Source organism: Nuphar pumila, chromosome 5, assembly GCF_984573655.1.
Source record: "Nuphar pumila chromosome 5, dmNupPumi1.hap1.1, whole genome shotgun sequence".
Lineage (NCBI taxonomy): Eukaryota > Viridiplantae > Streptophyta > Magnoliopsida > Nymphaeales > Nymphaeaceae > Nuphar > Nuphar pumila.
Window position 1 is genome coordinate 48,426,876 of NC_143253.1, and position 18,293 is coordinate 48,445,168.

At 38.3% G+C, this 18,293-nt stretch overlaps 1 protein-coding gene across 2 annotated transcripts in view; it reads left to right on the top strand.

Annotated features, from left to right (window-relative positions):
* The first annotated feature begins 1,896 nt into the window (after window positions 1–1,896).
* LOC149837532 (MA3 DOMAIN-CONTAINING TRANSLATION REGULATORY FACTOR 3-like) overlaps window positions 1,897–18,293 on the top strand; it is a 62,371-nt gene continuing 45,974 nt past the window's right edge. Inside the window, exons 1-2 of one of the 2 annotated variants that reach the window (XM_090006101.1) lie at window positions 1,897–2,144; window positions 3,200–3,380. In XM_090006101.1, coding sequence (XP_089862227.1) covers window positions 3,200–3,380 — 181 coding nt within the window. In that variant the 5' untranslated portion in view covers window positions 1,897–2,144. The remainder of the gene's footprint in view (window positions 2,145–3,199; window positions 3,381–18,293) is intronic. The other variant, XM_090006100.1, reaches the window with a different exon arrangement.

Below are 18,293 nucleotides of genomic sequence, written 5' to 3' on the forward strand. Positions count from 1 at the left end.
AGAAAAGAAAAGAAAACATAATGACTATATATGAATCAACAAGTATACGAAGGCACATACATTCATAACAAGTATTTGCGAATGTCAACAGACATTTGCAGACCTTATCGAGGAGTATTTAGTTAAAGAAGGTTTTTGTAGGTTTTCATCTTGAAGGTCGTACTATATTTGCAAAGGTTATACTCTATTTGTGGAGGTTTCATCAGTGTGAAAGTCATAGACATTCACAACAAGTATTTGTGAATGTCATTCACATTTGGAGAGCTCCTCAAGAAGTATTTACTTAAATGAAATTCAAAGGTTATATTCGCGAAGGTTGTAATGTATTTGGTTCTTTTTATTGAAATGTTGCAAACTTCCTATAACATACCTACATATATTGTGTGAATCTCGTTAGGTTTGCATGTACTAAAAACAAAAATGTCTTTAAAAAGTTGGGAATCTATGATTTTGGACATGCTAAAGATTTTATCAAACTTATAGGTATTTCGAGACACACTCTATTTTTTCAAGAACTACTTTCCGTATTCTTTATTCGATTTGATTGATAATAAGGCAGTTGGTCATTTGTAAAATGAAGCGGCAGGTGTTGATGTAACACAAGCACAATGTTTTGGCAGACTCAAATATCTTGCCTCTTTAAATATTAAGACTAGGAGTGGTGTAGCGCATTGATTGATAAACATGTTTTGTTTACAAATTAAATTGGCAATATAGAGGCAAATACACAGTTTCTTTTGTCAACATTAAAATGCATCAATAAATAATTATAAAATGGCAGATAATTCGGATAAGGAAATGAATGTATAGATGCATACTTGGCCTAGATAGTGCATAGACAAAAAGAAAAAAGAAAAAACAAGCTTTGCAAAACGTTGACGTATAAAAGCTGCTAAATTACATAACATGTCCTTGTGGATTTGAGACATTGCTGGACTGGGCTTTGATACAAACACAATCCAGCTTTATACTTCTCCACGACATAATCTTTTCACACGATGTACAAGAAAGCATAAAGACACATGTTTTTTAATGGTCAATAACCCTCACCCACAACCGGGTCACGTAGATAAACCCTGAGTGAGGTCTACCACCAGTGGGGTGGGCAACGGGCCCGCCCACTAATGGACTGTTCCGACCGGTCAATGATGGGCTGAGCCAAAAGCTCGGTTAAGGCAAGCCCGTTAAGCTCGTGGGCCTAATCGAGCCGAGTCTCTCTCTCTCTCTCTCTCTCTCTATATATATATATATATATATATATATATATATATATATATATATATATATATATATATATATACACACGGGGCCGGACTGGACCTGCTCGCGGCTCAGCCCGTGTTGGCCCATTTTCGGATGGGACAAAAGCCTGGTTCAGGCCGAGGTTGAACTTGGTTTGAAATCTATGGGGTTACTGAATCTGACGTAATCGAGACTTGCTTAAACCTGATTCAAATTTGGATTTGGAGTTGGATAAAAAGTAATCGATATTGAACTGAAATCCGATTTGCTAATCACATGCGTATCATATGGTCAAATTATCCATCAGATAAAGATTCAATTGAGTTTCCAATTCGGATGCAAAGTCTCATACTATATCCGAATTCAATTACTAATCGAACTGTAATGCTCTACCAAATTTGAATTTGGTTTAATATCTGTATCCAAATCCAACCCTTGACATCCCTGCTGAAAGCCCTGAGTGACAGGGCAATCTCCATGCCTAATTCAAGAGGTGCCCTAACCCTAACCCTAACCCTAACCCTAACCACGTGGGGTTAGTTAACTGCAGAGCACACGTGGAAGGTCGTGTATATCCAAAGCCCTTGACAAGTGCGACCGCAGAGGGCCGAGGCCGCGAGTATATAAACCCCTGCCTTGTCCGTTTTGTCTCTCTCGCTCGCTTGCTGGCTCCCTTGCTCTGCAGCCGTTCGCCATCCGCCTCAACCAGTAAAAGGTCATAAAATATCGACTTTCCGTCGTCTCCGGACAGTTTCTGGCGATTCGAAGGCATCAAGGGGCGCTGGAGCCTCGGCGTCCTTGTGTTCTGGTCTTGGCTCGAAGTTTTTTCGGGCCAAGACTGAGGAAAATTTGCGGAGCTTTCAGAGACTGTTCAATATATCCAGCTTTCGAATTCTTAGGTCGTCGTTTTTCTTCCTTTGGTTTTAGTTGATCAATCTGGTATTATTTTCGCGGTTCGTTTCGTTTCGTTTCTTGCTTTTGCTTTGATGTCACTGATGAAGCTCGTGGGTTGAGTATCCGTCTGCCGGACGCACTAGATCAAAGGAAGTGTGTGACAAGGAAGGGTAGTTTGTGATTTTCGTTTGCTTAGAAGTTGTGAAACCTGGATAGGTTGCTTTGGATAGTGGGAAGGCGGAGAATCTGACTTTTTTGTGGATCTCCTCGTTCTCCATAGGAATTGTAAATGGGAATAGAGGGACGTGATTTAGAAAAATCATGAAGAAAACTATGAACATTTCCATGCGCCCTGCTTTCTTTTTTCACTGTTCTGTTTCGGTTCTCTTGCGACGTATTTTGTTTCCTCGATATTCCTTGTTTAAGGGCATTGTTAATTAAACATGTGTATGCATTGTTTGCCGATTGGAACTATGAGAAGTATTAGAAAAGGGGCGGAGGCATTCAGTGTGAAGAAAACATTTTTTTGGAACAGTTTTCTGAAAATTGTAGGAGCAGTAGCTGCGTATTTGAACTACATATGGTTTTGGATTTGATGCATTCACAGTGTAAGTGTTTTCTTGCTGCTGTCTGATTCAGGTAAAGGAGTAATTGTATAAAAGCAAATGTCTTTCTTCCCTTTCCTGGGTCGGAGACATGCTGTTATCCTTTTCTTGATTAGTTCTGACCGATACACATTGTAGACCAAGTTGAATTGGAGAAATCTTATCTTACTTAAAAAGTGAGAATTGACAAACGAAAATGAAAAAATCTAGGTTTCCCTGTTCTGATGTTGGCTAATTGTCTGCTGGTTTCTTGTTGGTGGATCTGTTTTAATTGTCTTTTTTGCATTCAAATTGTGTGAGATTCAAGTTTAGGAACCGGTACCATAGCTTACTGAAGGAAGATACTTGTCTGGATATTCTCTTCTTTCCTAGTTTACTTTTTTTTTTATTCCACCGCTTCACCTTTAAAATGAAAAAAGATGTTTGCTGATACCCTTTCTCTAATCTCTGGGTTTCAGATGGCATCTGACGAGGGATTTCTTACTGAAGAGCAGAGGGAAGTATTAAGACAATCATCAAAAAATAATGATAATTCGTCATTGCTTTTGAAGTCTCAATCTTCTCTTCACTCAGAACGTCATGCCTGCGCGAAGCATGCACGCAGACATCATTCTGGAAAACTTGTCCGTGTAAAGAAAGGTGAGCTTGCCAATGTCAGATTGAATGCATAACTTTCAGTCTTGCACGTACCATTTATTTAAAAGCTGATCCATTTGGAAGGTTATCCTGGTAGGAGATATGGCTGTGTTTCTATGGTTTTCTCATTGCTTTCTTTTGTAGATTTTGGTCTTTTGATGTTTCTCCCTAGGTTATAGATAAATGGTTGACTTGTAGGGGAAGAATATGAAGAATTAAAACTACATGAAGATCTCATGTGGTTATTTTCTCTCATTTTTCAACCTTGTTGTCACAAGATAACATATAACTTCATTACAAGTGCTGCTTTCACAGAGTGTGATGCCTCATCATGTTTGTGTCTAGTTTGAGTCATGGTGTCTAACTTAAATTAAATGTCATGGATGGTTATTATGTGGCACATTGATTTTCCATGCATTCTGTGACATCAGCACGTGAAAGCATACACACACATTTGTATGCATATTTATTTGGAAGTAGGAGTCTCAATAGGAATCTTGTTATGGAACATTAATTATGACAATACACACACATATTGTAATAATGACCCTACTTAGTGTACAAGAGTATGTGGATACCTAATGAACCTCAAGCTATGTCACATAGACACGGTAACCAGGCCGCCATACTCGTGTCGACATGGCTCGACACGGGTACTGGTACCTGCCGCCGCACGGGTACGTGCTGGTCCGGGTCGGGTCCAACCATAACCCAAATAAAAAAAATTTGATGTTGGTGCAGGGAGGAAGAAGAAGAAGAAGAAGAAGAAGAAGAAGAAGAAGAAGAAGAAGAAGAAGAAGAAGAAGAAGAAGAAGAAGAAGAAGAAGAAGAAGAAGAAGAAGAAGAAGAAGAAGAAGAAGAAGATGAAGAGGAGAAGGAAGAAGAAGATGAAATAGAAAGAGGAAGAGGAGGAGGAGGAAGAGAGAGAGAAAACCCTCTTCAAGCTCCTTTTTCTTCTTCTTCCTCTTCCAATCTGCCCGAGAGAGAGAGGGGGAGAGAGATTGAGAGATGGAGCATACCTCTTAGGGCACTCTTCTTCTTTCAGCAACATAGAGAGAGAGCGGCACCTTCGACCTTCCCCTTTTAGAGAGAAGTTTGGGTCGTATGTGGATCCATACCCCAAAGTTTTCCTCTATTTTATAGAGAGAGGGAATAGTTTGGGTCTGGATTGTATGTGGATCTAGACCCAAAGTCTTTCCTCCCTCTTATAAAGAGAGAGAGAGAGTAAAGAGTTTGGGTCTGGATCGTATGTGGATCTAGACTCAAACTCTTTCCCCTCTCTTATATATATATATATATATATATAGTTGTGTCCCTCCGTACCCGTACCCACACCCGTACCCGTACCCGTAGCCATGTGACAGACCTCAAGACATCACTTACAACTGTGTGTCCTATTTTAGTGTTGCTTATGCGTTGGTCAGGTGGTAACTATATTTGATCTTGAAAAAGATTTGTTTATCACATATATATATACTATACTAAGTCACATGGACTCGGCTAAAAGGTCGACGCACCTGCATCGACACGCCCCGACACGGGTGCAACTTCGGACACGGTCAACTAAGTGTCAGACTTAGTCAACGGATTGGGCTGAGTCCGTCCACATTTTGGACTCGGTCAACTTTGACCGAGTCTATTTTTTTCCATTTATTAAAATTAATTTGTCCATTTTGGTAAGTTTGTGTTGTTACTTCAATAGAATTACTTTTTTATTTTTGCTTTAAAATTTACAATCTTATATATATATAGCCGTGTCCCCGTGTCCAAATTTTTTGAAATTGCTCCGCACCCGTACCCGCACCCATGTGACGTAGATATTATATAGGTATCATATCATTCTGTACTGAACATAAGTGCACTTTGAATGCGTATATTATCTTTTCATAGTGATTGGCTATTTCCTTGCTAATGGCCTCTTAATTTACATCATGATGTTTCACTATACAAAGTAAGAAATTGGGGGCATTAATGACGAAAAGGTTGCTTTACATATAGTCTCCTGATGATCAACATCAACTATTCGGTGCTTTGCCATGGAATTTCTCAATTATTTAGCTGTATAGTTTGCAGGCTGGTTGATTCTGTGTCTGTTTGTTAAGATGGGACATTCTCAAGGAAGGTAGCAATTGTTATGTGAGATCATTGTAATTTAGGGTGCATTTGAAAGCACCAAATAAAAAGTGTGATTTTTTTTCTTTTTAAGTGCAAAATTCTAGGCAAAAAAAATGTTGCAGCCCGAGCCTCCCCCTCAACTTTTTTAGGGATTTATTCTCCCTGAAATGCTGATAAGTTGGGAAGCTTTTTCTGTGCATGACTGATTATCACTAGATGATTCTTAACCATTCCAATCTTAGGAAGAGGGGGTTATATGAGTATCTCTTGGTTAGTTGATGTGCAATGTGTGATTAAATGCTAAGCAGACAATCTAGCACCATTTTTCTGTTGTCTTAAAAACAATATGGATGCTTTTGAACATCTTTGGACAAATGATTATAGCTTAGCTAGGAAGAAAAGAAAATAAAAGAAAAGAAAAGAAATGAGCTTTGCTGTGGTGATGGTGGTTCCTTGCGGCATGTGTGCATTCTATGGTTGGGAAGGAATTCAAGGTTGTCTAAAGACAAGTCTCTGCCTGTAAGGTCCGCAAATTTTCTATGCTTAATTCCAGTATTTTTATGAAATTCATCGACCATGAATAAATCAATGAGCTTTTGGATGTTAGAAAGGGTTAGAGCTTAATCAAACACATTATGGATTTGCATCTCAGTAGAAAATCCACACAAATCAACAACCATGAAACTCAGTTTTTGAGGGTACTTTTGACATTCTAGAGATTTCCTGAATCTCTAGGTTTGCTATGTTCAGATAAAGTATGGATTTGAGTTTATAAAGAATATAACGAGGGCTCAGATCCATTTAGTGGACCCGATCCAACTACAAACCTTCTTTTTTTAAGGTTGTTTTTTATTTGAATCTTCAAAAAATCCAAATCCCAAACACCTTTTTTTTGGCTTTTTGGATATATATATATATATATATATAAATTGATAAATTTATAAATTTATAATGGAGGACTGAGTTGGGTCCTACTGGACTCAACCCAATCCAATTTGGGTTCCCAACCCAAAATGTTGGGATGGATCTAGATTGAATTCAACTTGATCCAACCCGGATCCAGGTTGGGATGTCGACACCGGTTAAGATTATATATATATATATATCATATATATATGTATATACGTGTATATACATATGTATATATATGTCTATTTTCAGTTTTATAGGTATATGTCTCACAGGGGCATTTTAGTCATTTCACTCATGTAATAAAAAAAATTTTTATTTTTATTTTTATTTTTAGTTATTTATTTTTTATTTTTGTATTATTGAGGGAGCCCTAGGGGCTCTATGGTCAATTTGACCATAGAGTCGTTGGGGGCTCCCAACAGTCATAAATTTGAACATTGGGAGCTCCCAATGACTCTTTGGGAGCTCCCAAGGGTCCCCAACCTCTCCTCTTTGTGTATAAATATGGGGGTATTCCCTCTTGTCTCTCTAAGCTTCTTTTGAAGCATTTTATCAATACAAAGAGTATACATTTTTGATTCTTGAGTGTCTTTTTTTTCTTATTGATCTTTGTATTGCCTCACAGATGACTTGTGCGTGTGCACTTATATGTTTGCAATCTTGTAAAGCCTTCAAGTGACTCGTGTTCTCGTGCTTCCACATATTTCCTTACATGGTATCAGAGCCATGGGGTTTTTGGACAAAAGACGTTGTCGTTGAAGACGTGACAAACCTTTCTTTCTCATTTCCTTTCATATCTTATCCACACAATGGAATCCAAGATTGACCTCTCTTCAAGCTCAATGGTAAGAATTATATGATGTGGGCATCCGCTATAGAGAATAATCTCAAAGGAAAAAAGCTTTGGGGATATGTGAAGGATACTATTTCCGAACCCCAACTCAAGCTCACAAAGATAGAAGGAGGTCAAGAGAAAGCCCTAGAGGGAGATGCTCACATCAAGGCCATCGAAGATCATCATAAAAAAGTGGAAGATTGGGAGAGTACTCATGCAAAAATTCTTACATGGTTCATGAACAATGTATAACTCAAGGTATGTGCTAACATTGCAAAATTTTGCAAAGCCAATGAAGCTTGTTTTTTTTATGAAGGGTATGTATACCCAAAAAGATCTTGCATGAGCATATTTCTTGCAAGAAAATGTGAGAATCACCAAACAAGGTGATTTGAGTATCCAAGATTATTATAGTGATATAAATCTCCTATGGGATGAATTAACACTCCTAAAGCTTAAATGGGTTGCCATTGAAGACGTGGAACTTAGGCAAAAACAAATGGAACAAGAAAGATTCTTTCAATTTTTATTTGGGCTTCGTTTCAAATTTGAGCAAGTTAACTTTTCTCTTCTACATAGATCTACTTCTCTTCCTTTAAAAGATGCTATTGCCAAAATTATCCAAGAAGAAACTCATCTTGGGATGAGTAAGAATTTTGATAAAGTCTTCGTCGTGTCTAAACTCGACAACCATGTCAAAACATATAAGCCTTCGAACTTTGGGAGGCAAAGTAACTATAGTAACAATAATAACTATAGTGGAGGTAGAAAGATGATTATTTGTCATCATTGTAATGAGCCAGGTCATATTAAACCCGTTTGCCCAAAATTGAATGGAACTTTCAAGCATAAGGTTGTTTTCGTTGAAGAATCAACCACCAAGAAGGAAGAAGGCAAGAGTGGTGATTTTAATGACACACTTGGACAAATTTTCATGACACTTCAATAAATACTCAAAGCAACTTCCGCTACATCGGGTGTCGCCATTGCCTCCACTTTCTCACCCGGTACATATTCTTGGATTCTAGATTCGGTAGCATCTTTTCATGTGACTTTCCATGAAATTGCCTTAACCGATGTATGCACCAATTCAAAAGTATCTTATGTTTCTACGATCGATGAAACTTTAAAAAAATTAAGAGTACAAGGACACTAGATTCCAAAAATTTTCAAAGTTTTTTTGTTCCAAAAGTTAGAGCCGTTCCCAAACTAAATTTAAATCTTTTTTCCGTTTCTCAAATTACCGACCATGGATGTGAAATATCTTTCTCATCTAATGGTTGATTTGTGCAGGATCTCCAGTCTGAGAAGCGGATTGGGCAAGGCTATAGGAAGGGAGATCTTTACTTTATGGATTATTTGGCTCTTCCTTTAAACTCATTTTGTACTTATGTCCAAGATAAAAGTATTGAAACTTGGCATAAAAGACTTACATCCAAGCTATTCCAAAATGTATCTTTTTTCTTTTGGAAACAAATTTTGTAATGAAAAATATATGACTTGCAAAGATTGTATTCTTGGGAAAATGAAATCTATATCATTTTCAAATAGAACTTTTGTTTCAACAAGACCTTTTGAATTGATGCACTCAGATGTATGTGGTCCATTTCCGGTTATGTCTAAACGTAGTTACTCATATTACTTAACCTTCATTGATGGTTTTACTAGGTATATATGAATCTACTTTCTTAATCTTAAGTCAGAAGTTTTCTTTAAAGAATTTTGCATAAAAGTTAAAAATCAATTTCAAAGCAATATATCTATTCTTAGATTGCATTTGGGTAGAGAATATCTATCTAATGATTTTCAAAATTATATAAAGCTAAATGAAATTTGTCATCAAAGATATTGCCCTAGGGAACCAAAATAAAATGGGTTAACAGAAAGAAAACATAGACATATTGTATAAACCGCTAGAACATTACTTATTTCTAAAAATATTCCCAATTTTTTTTGGGCCAAAGCAGTTTTAATTTTTACTTATTTGATAAATCGAATGCCATCGTCTACCTTGAAAAATATCTCTCCTTGTAAAAAACTTCTCAAAATAGCACCCGACTTAATAGCTTACAAATTTTTAGTTGTAAATGCTTTGTGCTTTTACACAAAAGAGATAAGTTGTCTCCAAAAGCCATTGAGTGTGCTTTCATTGGATAAATAAAAAAGGATACAGATGCTTTGATTTTAAAAATAACAAACTTTATGTTTCCAAAGATGTGACATTCTTAGAAGATGAAAATAGCTTTGAAAATTATAATAAGAAAGAGGAAATTAACTATATGTTTTTGTATGATCTTTCCTCAAGGGAAGATATACATCCTAATGATGATTTATTGAATCACTATGAAGTTATAGATGATATGCATCATGAAAAGTCTAATATTGGAACATCACCAAGTAGTGATGACTTCGTCGATAATTCTAAAAACATTCAAGTTTATACCCGGCTTGAACAAAATGATCCTATTAGTGCCTTTGAAATTTTTTCTCAAAATAATGAATCTTTAGAAGAAACATATCTTATAAGATCTAGTAGATAATCTATTCCACAAAATAGGTTTGTATTGTATGGAACATTATCCCCTAATTATAGGACTTGCTTAATAACTCTACATTCACACCATGAACCTTCATACTTTAATGAAGTTAAAAATATTCCTTATTGGATTGAAGCCATGAACATAGAACTAGATGCTCTTAGGAAAGCAAAAGCTTGGGATGTAGTTAAGCTACCTCTCAACAAGAAACCTATTGGATATCGATGAGTTTTCAAAGTTAAAGCCAAGAGTAATAAAATTTTAGAAAGATATACGGCAAGATTAGTAGCTAAAGGATACTCACAAGAGTATGGTATTGACTATAAAGAAACCTTTGCACCCATAACTAGAATGACTAGTGTTAGGACCCTAATAGCTGTTGCGTCAACTAAAAAATGACTTATATATCAATTATATGTTAAAAATGCCTTTCTTATTGGAAAGCTGAATGAAGAAGTCTATATGGATCGTCCACCGAGATTTGACATTGAAAAAGAAAAATCTCTTAAACTAATAAAAGCATTGTATGGTCTTAAGTAGGCTCTCAAGGCTTGGTATGATAGGTTCAATAATGTCATGACTAATTTGGGTTTTCGTTCATGCTATACTGACACTGCTCTCTTTGTAAAAAATACAGGTACTGGTATTAGTGTTGTTGTTCTTCTACTCTATGTAGATGATATGATTATTCCAGGAAATGATAAAGATGAAGTTAGTAATGTTAAAAGATAATTTTGATATGTCTGACTTAGGATTCTTAAGATATTTTTTAGGAATTAAAGTTGCATATTCTCCCAGAGGGTATATACTGTCTCAAATGAAACTTGTTGTGGATATATGTGCTAAATCTGACATTTCGGACGATAAGAAGGTGAAAACTCCTAAAGTGGTGAATGCTAAATTAAGACTTGAAGATGAAACTTTTTTCGAAGATCCCACACCTTACAGGCAGCTAATTGGGTCTTTCACTTATCTGTCAATTACCATACCAGATATCGCTCATGCCGTTCACTTTGCTAGTCAATTTCAACATGCTCCTACAACTGTACACATGAACGTTGTGTTAAGAATTGTTATATATATCAAGAATACCATAACTAATGGGCTATTTCTATCCTCATTTCTTCGTTAAATTTACTTGCTTATACTAATGTTGATTGAGGAGAAAATTCTAATGATAGAATTTCAACTATTGGTTTTTGTGTCTTTTTAGGAGATCCTCTAATTGCTTGGAGATATAAGAAGCAGCAGAAGGTTTTACTAGCTTCTACTGAAGCCGAATACAGAGCTATGACAACTACAACTATTAAACTTGTTTGGTTACAAAATTTTCTCAGAGTGTTGACGTCTGCAACTCTTCAAAGATCTGTTGCGATAATAAAAACACAATTTACATTGCTAGCAACCACACCTTTCATGACCGTTCCATGCACATCGAGATGGACTGCCATTATGTTCGTGATGAATTTCTGAGAGGAACTATTGAGTTGCCTTTTGTCACTTCAGAATTTCAACTTGCGGACTTCTTCACTAAGCTTCTTGCTGCCCCACGTTTTCTTTTTCTTCTCAACAAACTTTCGGTGTTTACACCTTAAGTTTGAGGGGGGTGTTAAGATTATATATATATGTCTATTTTCAGTTTTATAGCTATATGTCCCACATGAGCATTTTAGTTATTTCACTTATGTAATACATTTTTCTTTATTTTTATTTTTTAGTCTTTTCTTTATTTTTCTTTTTGTAATATCAAGGGAGCCCTAGGAGCTCTATGGTCAGTTTGACCATAGAGTCGTTGGGGGCTCCCAACGGTCATAAATATGACCATTGGGAGCTCCCAACGACTCTTTTGGAGCTCCCAAGGGTCCCCAACCTCTCCTCTTTGTGTATAAATATGGGGGGTATTCCCCTGTCTCTCTAAGCTTCTTTTGAAGCATTTTATCAATAAGAAGAGTTTACATTTTTTTATTCTTGAGTGTCTTTTATTTCTTATTGATCTTTGTATAGTCCCATAGAGGACTTGTGCGTGTGCACTTATATGTTTGCAATCTTGTAAAGCCTTCAAGTGGCTTCTGTTCTCGTGCTAACACATATTTCCTTATAGACACCCCTGTTAACATCCCCCACCCCTCTTTACCTCCCTATTTAAACCCCGTAGCGGGGGAGGGATTCTTTTAAAAACGCACCCCCCGCCTCTCTCTTTGCATACTCTCTCCCTAGGTTCCCTTCCCCCTCTCACTGCACCCTCACCGGAAACCTTCTCCCTACGGTTTTGTACTCTCTCTCTCTCTCTTACCCCTCTATTTTTTTCGGCAGGAGGGCGCCACCCTCCTACCTCTCTCTCCTCTCATTTTTTGGCAGGAGGGTGACCCCCTCCTACCTCTCGTTTCTGGCAGGCGGTGCCCTCTTGCCCCTCTCACCTTTCTTTGTTTTCTATTAGGAGGGTGTCGACATCTTGCCTCTCTCTCATCTCTCATTTTTTCTGGTAGGAGGGCGCTACCTTTCTCTCGTGAATGGTCTTAGTTGTTTCTATATATTGTCCCGTGAGTACCCACAAATCCTTAATTATTGAAACAAAATTATGTTCACTTTGCTTCTCTTAAAACCTAATGTTATGAAATATGTTAATGCATATGTTAGTCTTGTTCTGATGTTTGATATCAATGCACCTACCAGGCTTTTATAAGACTGACCCGTTTTATGAAATACAGGTGACGAATAGATGGATGTTGCAGTCCATGGTGTGATGATGCGATGTCATCAAGAATCCACTCTCTGTTGTTCGCTCTTGAGCACATTTTGTAATTTTGAATAATAACTTGTATAAACTCTTTCTATCTAAAACCTAGTTTTGAATCTTCAAGGTTTTGAATAAATGTATGAGAATGCACACCCAAATCAAAGTAATTTGGGGACTCAATTTGTTGGATGAAAATTTTGCCTGTAATCCGCCCAAGGTTCACCGACTTGTTCTTTCCAAACATTATCTTCTGCTGAATTATTATTTTCAATTTTGAAAAAGGATTGATTGTTAAAATTTCAAAATTTTATTAAAAATTTACAAGTTCGGGGTTTTGGGGGCGTTACAGCTTTGGTATCAGAGCGACGAAGAATATAGTGGTTCTTAATCATCCGACATCCGCATTGCGATGTGAGTATGTATTCCTTTTTCTAAATTATTATCCATGTGAAAACATCATAAAGCATATTATGTCTTAAAAATACATTTTTTAAATATTTTTTTGAAGTTTATGGCTGACAACGAGCTTGTCGAGACACATACGACAACCATGCAAGGCATAAGTATGCCTGCCGACGTGGAAGGGTCAAACCCCGAATAAATCCGTGGAGATATGGCTAATAGGGGAGGAGCACATAGGACCCGTAGCCGCTCAATGAGGGATAGGGGGTCCATTTTGGGAAATCAGGGACGCCCGACGTCCTGGTCGAACTATTGCGCTACCAGACCACCTCCACCTATCTTTAAGGATCCTTGGGTACTCGTACTCCCTTTTCCTTATCAAGTGCCACTAGCTGCAGTGCACTTCAGCGAAGGTGGTCCTGTCCCGCCCCAGGTATTGGTCGATCAACAAAATACTACTGGTGCACAAAAGGTTGAAGGTCCCTTTGACACCCAAGATAATTGTCTATACTGTGGAGAGATGGGGCATTTCATCGAGGCATGCCATCTTAAGCTAAACGACAACAAAAGGCAACTGGCCGTGCAAGGACTTGGACACAGTTTCCTCAGTTCAGGGTTCTCCAGAAATACCCAGACTTGATGAGATCTTATCAGACTCAACAGGTACACGAGGCAACAAGTCGCCCAACTGCTTGCCAGACTCCCCAGTCTCCACCCCTCTTTATGTTGGACTCCACCCTTCTTTATGTCAGACTCGCCATATTATACGCCAACACCCCCCCCCTACGGGCCTAGAGCCCATAATGACACTCCAACTTTACCCTCCTCTTCTCCATGCATGGTTAGGCACATGATGAGTACATGGGGCAACAAGTAGCCCAACTGCTCGCCAGACTCTCCAATCTACACCCCGACTTCACCCCTCTATATGTCAGATTTGCCACATTATACTTCAACAACACCCCCCTACGGGCCTAGAGCCCATAACGGCACTTCAACTTTACCCTCATCTTCTCCGCGTATGGTTAGGCGCACGGGTAATACGATGAGCTTTGTTAAGCAATACTCGAACCGTCTATAGGAGGAGTGAGTACTTTTTGGTTTTGTTATAGAGTTTGTTAACTCTTATCCAACAAGTTTTCCTTTCTGTATTATCAACCAGCGGTGCTAGGTTTTTGTAAAGCGTTTTGTAGTATATAAAAATATTGTCTTGTTTGCCATGAATACTTTAACAAATCCTGACTTACCTATCCTTTGGTGTGAATAAAGGTTGACGCGACATACAAACGACGAATCGCTTGACGAATGGTTTGAACAACGGAGATTCATCATGGATTCCCTCCACACCTTGACCAATGCCATCAAGAGCCAAGTTTGTGCTCAACGAGATCAGGCTGCAACCATAGAGACAAACCATCGTCAGAGCATAGTCATTTATAAAAAATTCTTAAAGTTAGATCCCTCTACCTTTGTTGGCAAGGTTGATCCTGAACTCACTGAAAGCTGGGTCAAAGAGACCGAACGAGCTTTCCAAGTGTTGTCTGTGCCTTGATGAGAAAAAGATAGATTTTAACACATACCGACTCAAGGATAACACTCGTAAATGGTGGGATGCGACCTGGGGTGTCTATTTTTCGGGAGCGATAGTTGTCCCTTGGGAAGCATTCCGTGAAACTTTTTTGTCAAACTACTTTCCCCTACATGCACGGGACAAGAATAAGATTGAATCCCTAGAGTTGTGCTTGGGAAACTTAAGTCTAATAGATTATACCACCAAATTTTAGAACTTGAAGTGATATTGCTCTAGTTTGTTCACAGATGACTGCAAGCGGGCCAGCAAATTCATTCGGGGACTGAAGGACTCCGTTACCGGGTCGTGACCAATATGCCCTCGACCTTCTCCGCTGTTGTTACATCAGCCATCATTTTGAACGGTGAATGAGAACGCTCTAGGGGTGTCTTGAACAAAAAACTAGTTGCAACTGGTGGTTATCCAAAGAAAGCTTCCTCCAGTGGCTAAGTTCAACGACCATCTTTCTAGAAGCAAAACAACGGGGGAAAGAAGTTTATTTCTCCGGTCAAGAGGCAAAGATCACAAGCTATGTCACAGGGATTCGGCTAGCAGGGTGCCGCACCCGCATCGATGTGACTCGACGCGGGTGCGGCACTAAGTGCTGTCAACACACCCAAGGTCATTTTGGTCCAATTCTTGGACTTAAAAAAAATTTGCCAAATTTTTTTTTGCCCTATATGTCATAGGGATTCTCCAACTAAGTGCCGCACCCGCATCCGATGCCGTCAACCTGACCCTGGGTGCAGTCAACGCACCTAGGGTCATTTATGTCCAACTTTTGGACTATATATATATATATATAATTTTTTATATTTTTGCCGCATCCCTGCACTCGGGTTTTTTGAAAGTGCCGCACACCCGCACCCGCACCCATGTGACATAGACCACAAGGTGGTCCCCAATCCACGACAACAATCCAATGATGTATGCTTCAAATGCAAACGAACACATGGTGGGCAAGTATGCCCCCTGTGAGACAGGAGAATGCCTGTATTGTGGCAAGATGGGTCACTACATTTAGGTTGCCGCAAAAAGGTGGCAGATGACCTCAAAAGAGATGCAAGAGTACCCTAGCCTCTTTGACCCCCTCAACCCCCTCAGTAGCAACTGCTCAATACCTAGAAGAGGGTTGCGGGACGAGTTTATGCCATCTTAGACGAACAACTGACCAAAGGAGAACTTGTTAAAGGTACCATTATAGTCGCTGGCCAAATGACTTTAGTACTTTTGATTGTGGTGCCACACCTTCTTTCATTGCTATTAATTTTGTTAAACAATTGCGAATACTTATTAAACCCCTGAAAAATGTTTTGGATGTGTACAACCTGATTGGGAAGAACACATTTTGTGCAACCTACGTATCAAATTTGGACGTGGTTTTAGCAGACCAACATCTGCCTACATCTGCCTGCCTGCGTGATTCTACTCGATATGACTGAGTTTGATGTTATATTGGGTATTGATTGGTTACATAAGTATCATGCCAAGGTTTTATGCCGTGATGGGAAGGTTGTTTTGTCTTAGCCTGGTGTCCCTAAGGTGGAATTCAAACTCTCAAAGCCTGTCCTAAAGGATCGAGTTATATCAACGTTGAAGATGCAAAAATACTTGCAGAATGGTTGCATTGCCTTCCTAGTCAGTGCCATCCTATCAGAACAAATACTCGTGCCAATCAAGGATTTAGATGTAGTATGAAAATTTCCTGATGTGTTCTCGGAAGAACTGCTAGGACTTCCTCCGCTTCGAGAAGTAGAATTCAACATCGAGCCGTTGCCTGGAATCGTGCAAATCTCTAAAGCACCATATCGAATGGCGCCAACTACGCTCGAGGAGCTCAAAAAATAGTTACAGGAGCTGATGGATCAGAGATTTATTCGACTCAACGTATCGCCCTGGGGAACATCGGTTGTTTGTGAAAAAGGACGAATCGTTAAGACTGTGCATAGACTACCGAATGATCAACCGGGCCATGATAAAAAGTAAATACCCATTACCTCGTATCAAAGATCTTTTTGATCAACTGCGGAGAGCTAAGGTCTTATTAAAAGTTGACCTTAGATCTGAGTATCATCAACTCAAAATTAAGGACATGGATACAACTTTTTGAACCAAATAAGAGCACTATGAGTTTATTGTAATGCCTTTTAGACTCACCAATGCACCCACAACCTTCATGGATACGATGAATAGGGTGTTCAAGTCATATTTGGATACCTTTGTGATCGTATTCATTGACGATATCTTGGTCTACTTCGAAAGTCTGGAACAACATTGAGAACACTTGAGGGTTGTTCTTGAGACCTTGCGAAAGCAACAACTGTTTGCCAGGTTCTCTAAGTGCGAGGTTTGGCTCAAGGAAGTAATGTTCCTTAGACATGTTATTTTAAAAGATGGAGTGTCCATGGTGTTAGAAAGTGACTTTGAATATTTTAGGTTCGATAATGAACTCATACACATGCACATTAAGTGCGAATATACCCACTTAAGGGAACAACACAAGCACATCAAGTGCTAATACATAAACCCATAAAAGGGATAAAAATATGACATAAAGTCATAAGTTGAATATTATTGAAGAAGAGGAAGAAGAGGGTAAAACCCCTTACAATGGAGCAAGAGCTCCTCCAAATCTTGAAAGAATTACAAGGGGAAAGCCCCTATTTATAATACAAGCAAGGAGCCACTTAGGGGGCTCTCAAAGGAGTCGTTGGGAGCTCCCAACGGTTTGTGACCGTTGGGGGCTTCCCAACGACTCTTTGGGGAGCCTCCCTAGGTGGCGCAAACCACTAAAAAAGAGAAAAAGAAAAATAAAAGTAAAAATTACAAACATATTCCAAATGGAATATGCGTAAAACTGTGAAATGACCAAACTACCCCTATGCCTATAAATAGAAAATATATATTATATATATATAATTAGGATAATACATATGCATATATACCATATATGAATATGTATTATCCTTTATATATATAAAATATATATAAGATTACATAAGTTGAATGATACATTTTAACACCCCCCCTCAAACTTTGCGTGGGGGAACGAAAAGATTGAAGAAAGCAGGAGGAAGACTCTCAAGGCTTCAAGAACCTTCCGTACGAATGTCATTGCAAATGTCTTCCTCCAACGTCTTTAACGATGAGCACCTTCCATGATCTATCCAAGGTACTTCTTTTCCTCTTATCTTCAAGATCCTGTGGAACAATAACAAAGAAGCAAGTAAAACATATCTTTGCACTTTACTCAATTGGAACATTTCTAACAAGCTTAATTGAAACCATATCGGATGACACATCCGCAAAACAATGGTGCAAAAATACAACTTATGCATAGAAATTTGAAGCACATGATAGGATAATTATTTTAGCATGAAAAGTAAATTTAGAAAATCAAAGTTTCAAAATCATACATCATGTTAAAGAGTGAGCGAAAGCAAATTATGCGGAAATGAATTGCAAGAATGCATAATGCATTCATAAGGTCCAACATTGGACAAACATAACCCCATAATGGGGAATAACAAAATGGTCTACTAAGGGACACCACGATAAGCCTACGACGAGGCATAAGCTACATATGCTTTAATGAAAGAGGGTCTTAAAAGGCCATAATGAGCATATGCATATACTATCATGAAAGAAATTAATACTTAAATAAAATCATTAATGAACATGCTTTAAACATGTAATGAAGTGCCAAACAAGAGAAACGAAGTCTCCAAACATACTTTAGACAAAAAAAACACAAGAGTTCACAAGGTTTTAAATCCATTTACGAGGCAAAACGAAGAGTGTTATTTGA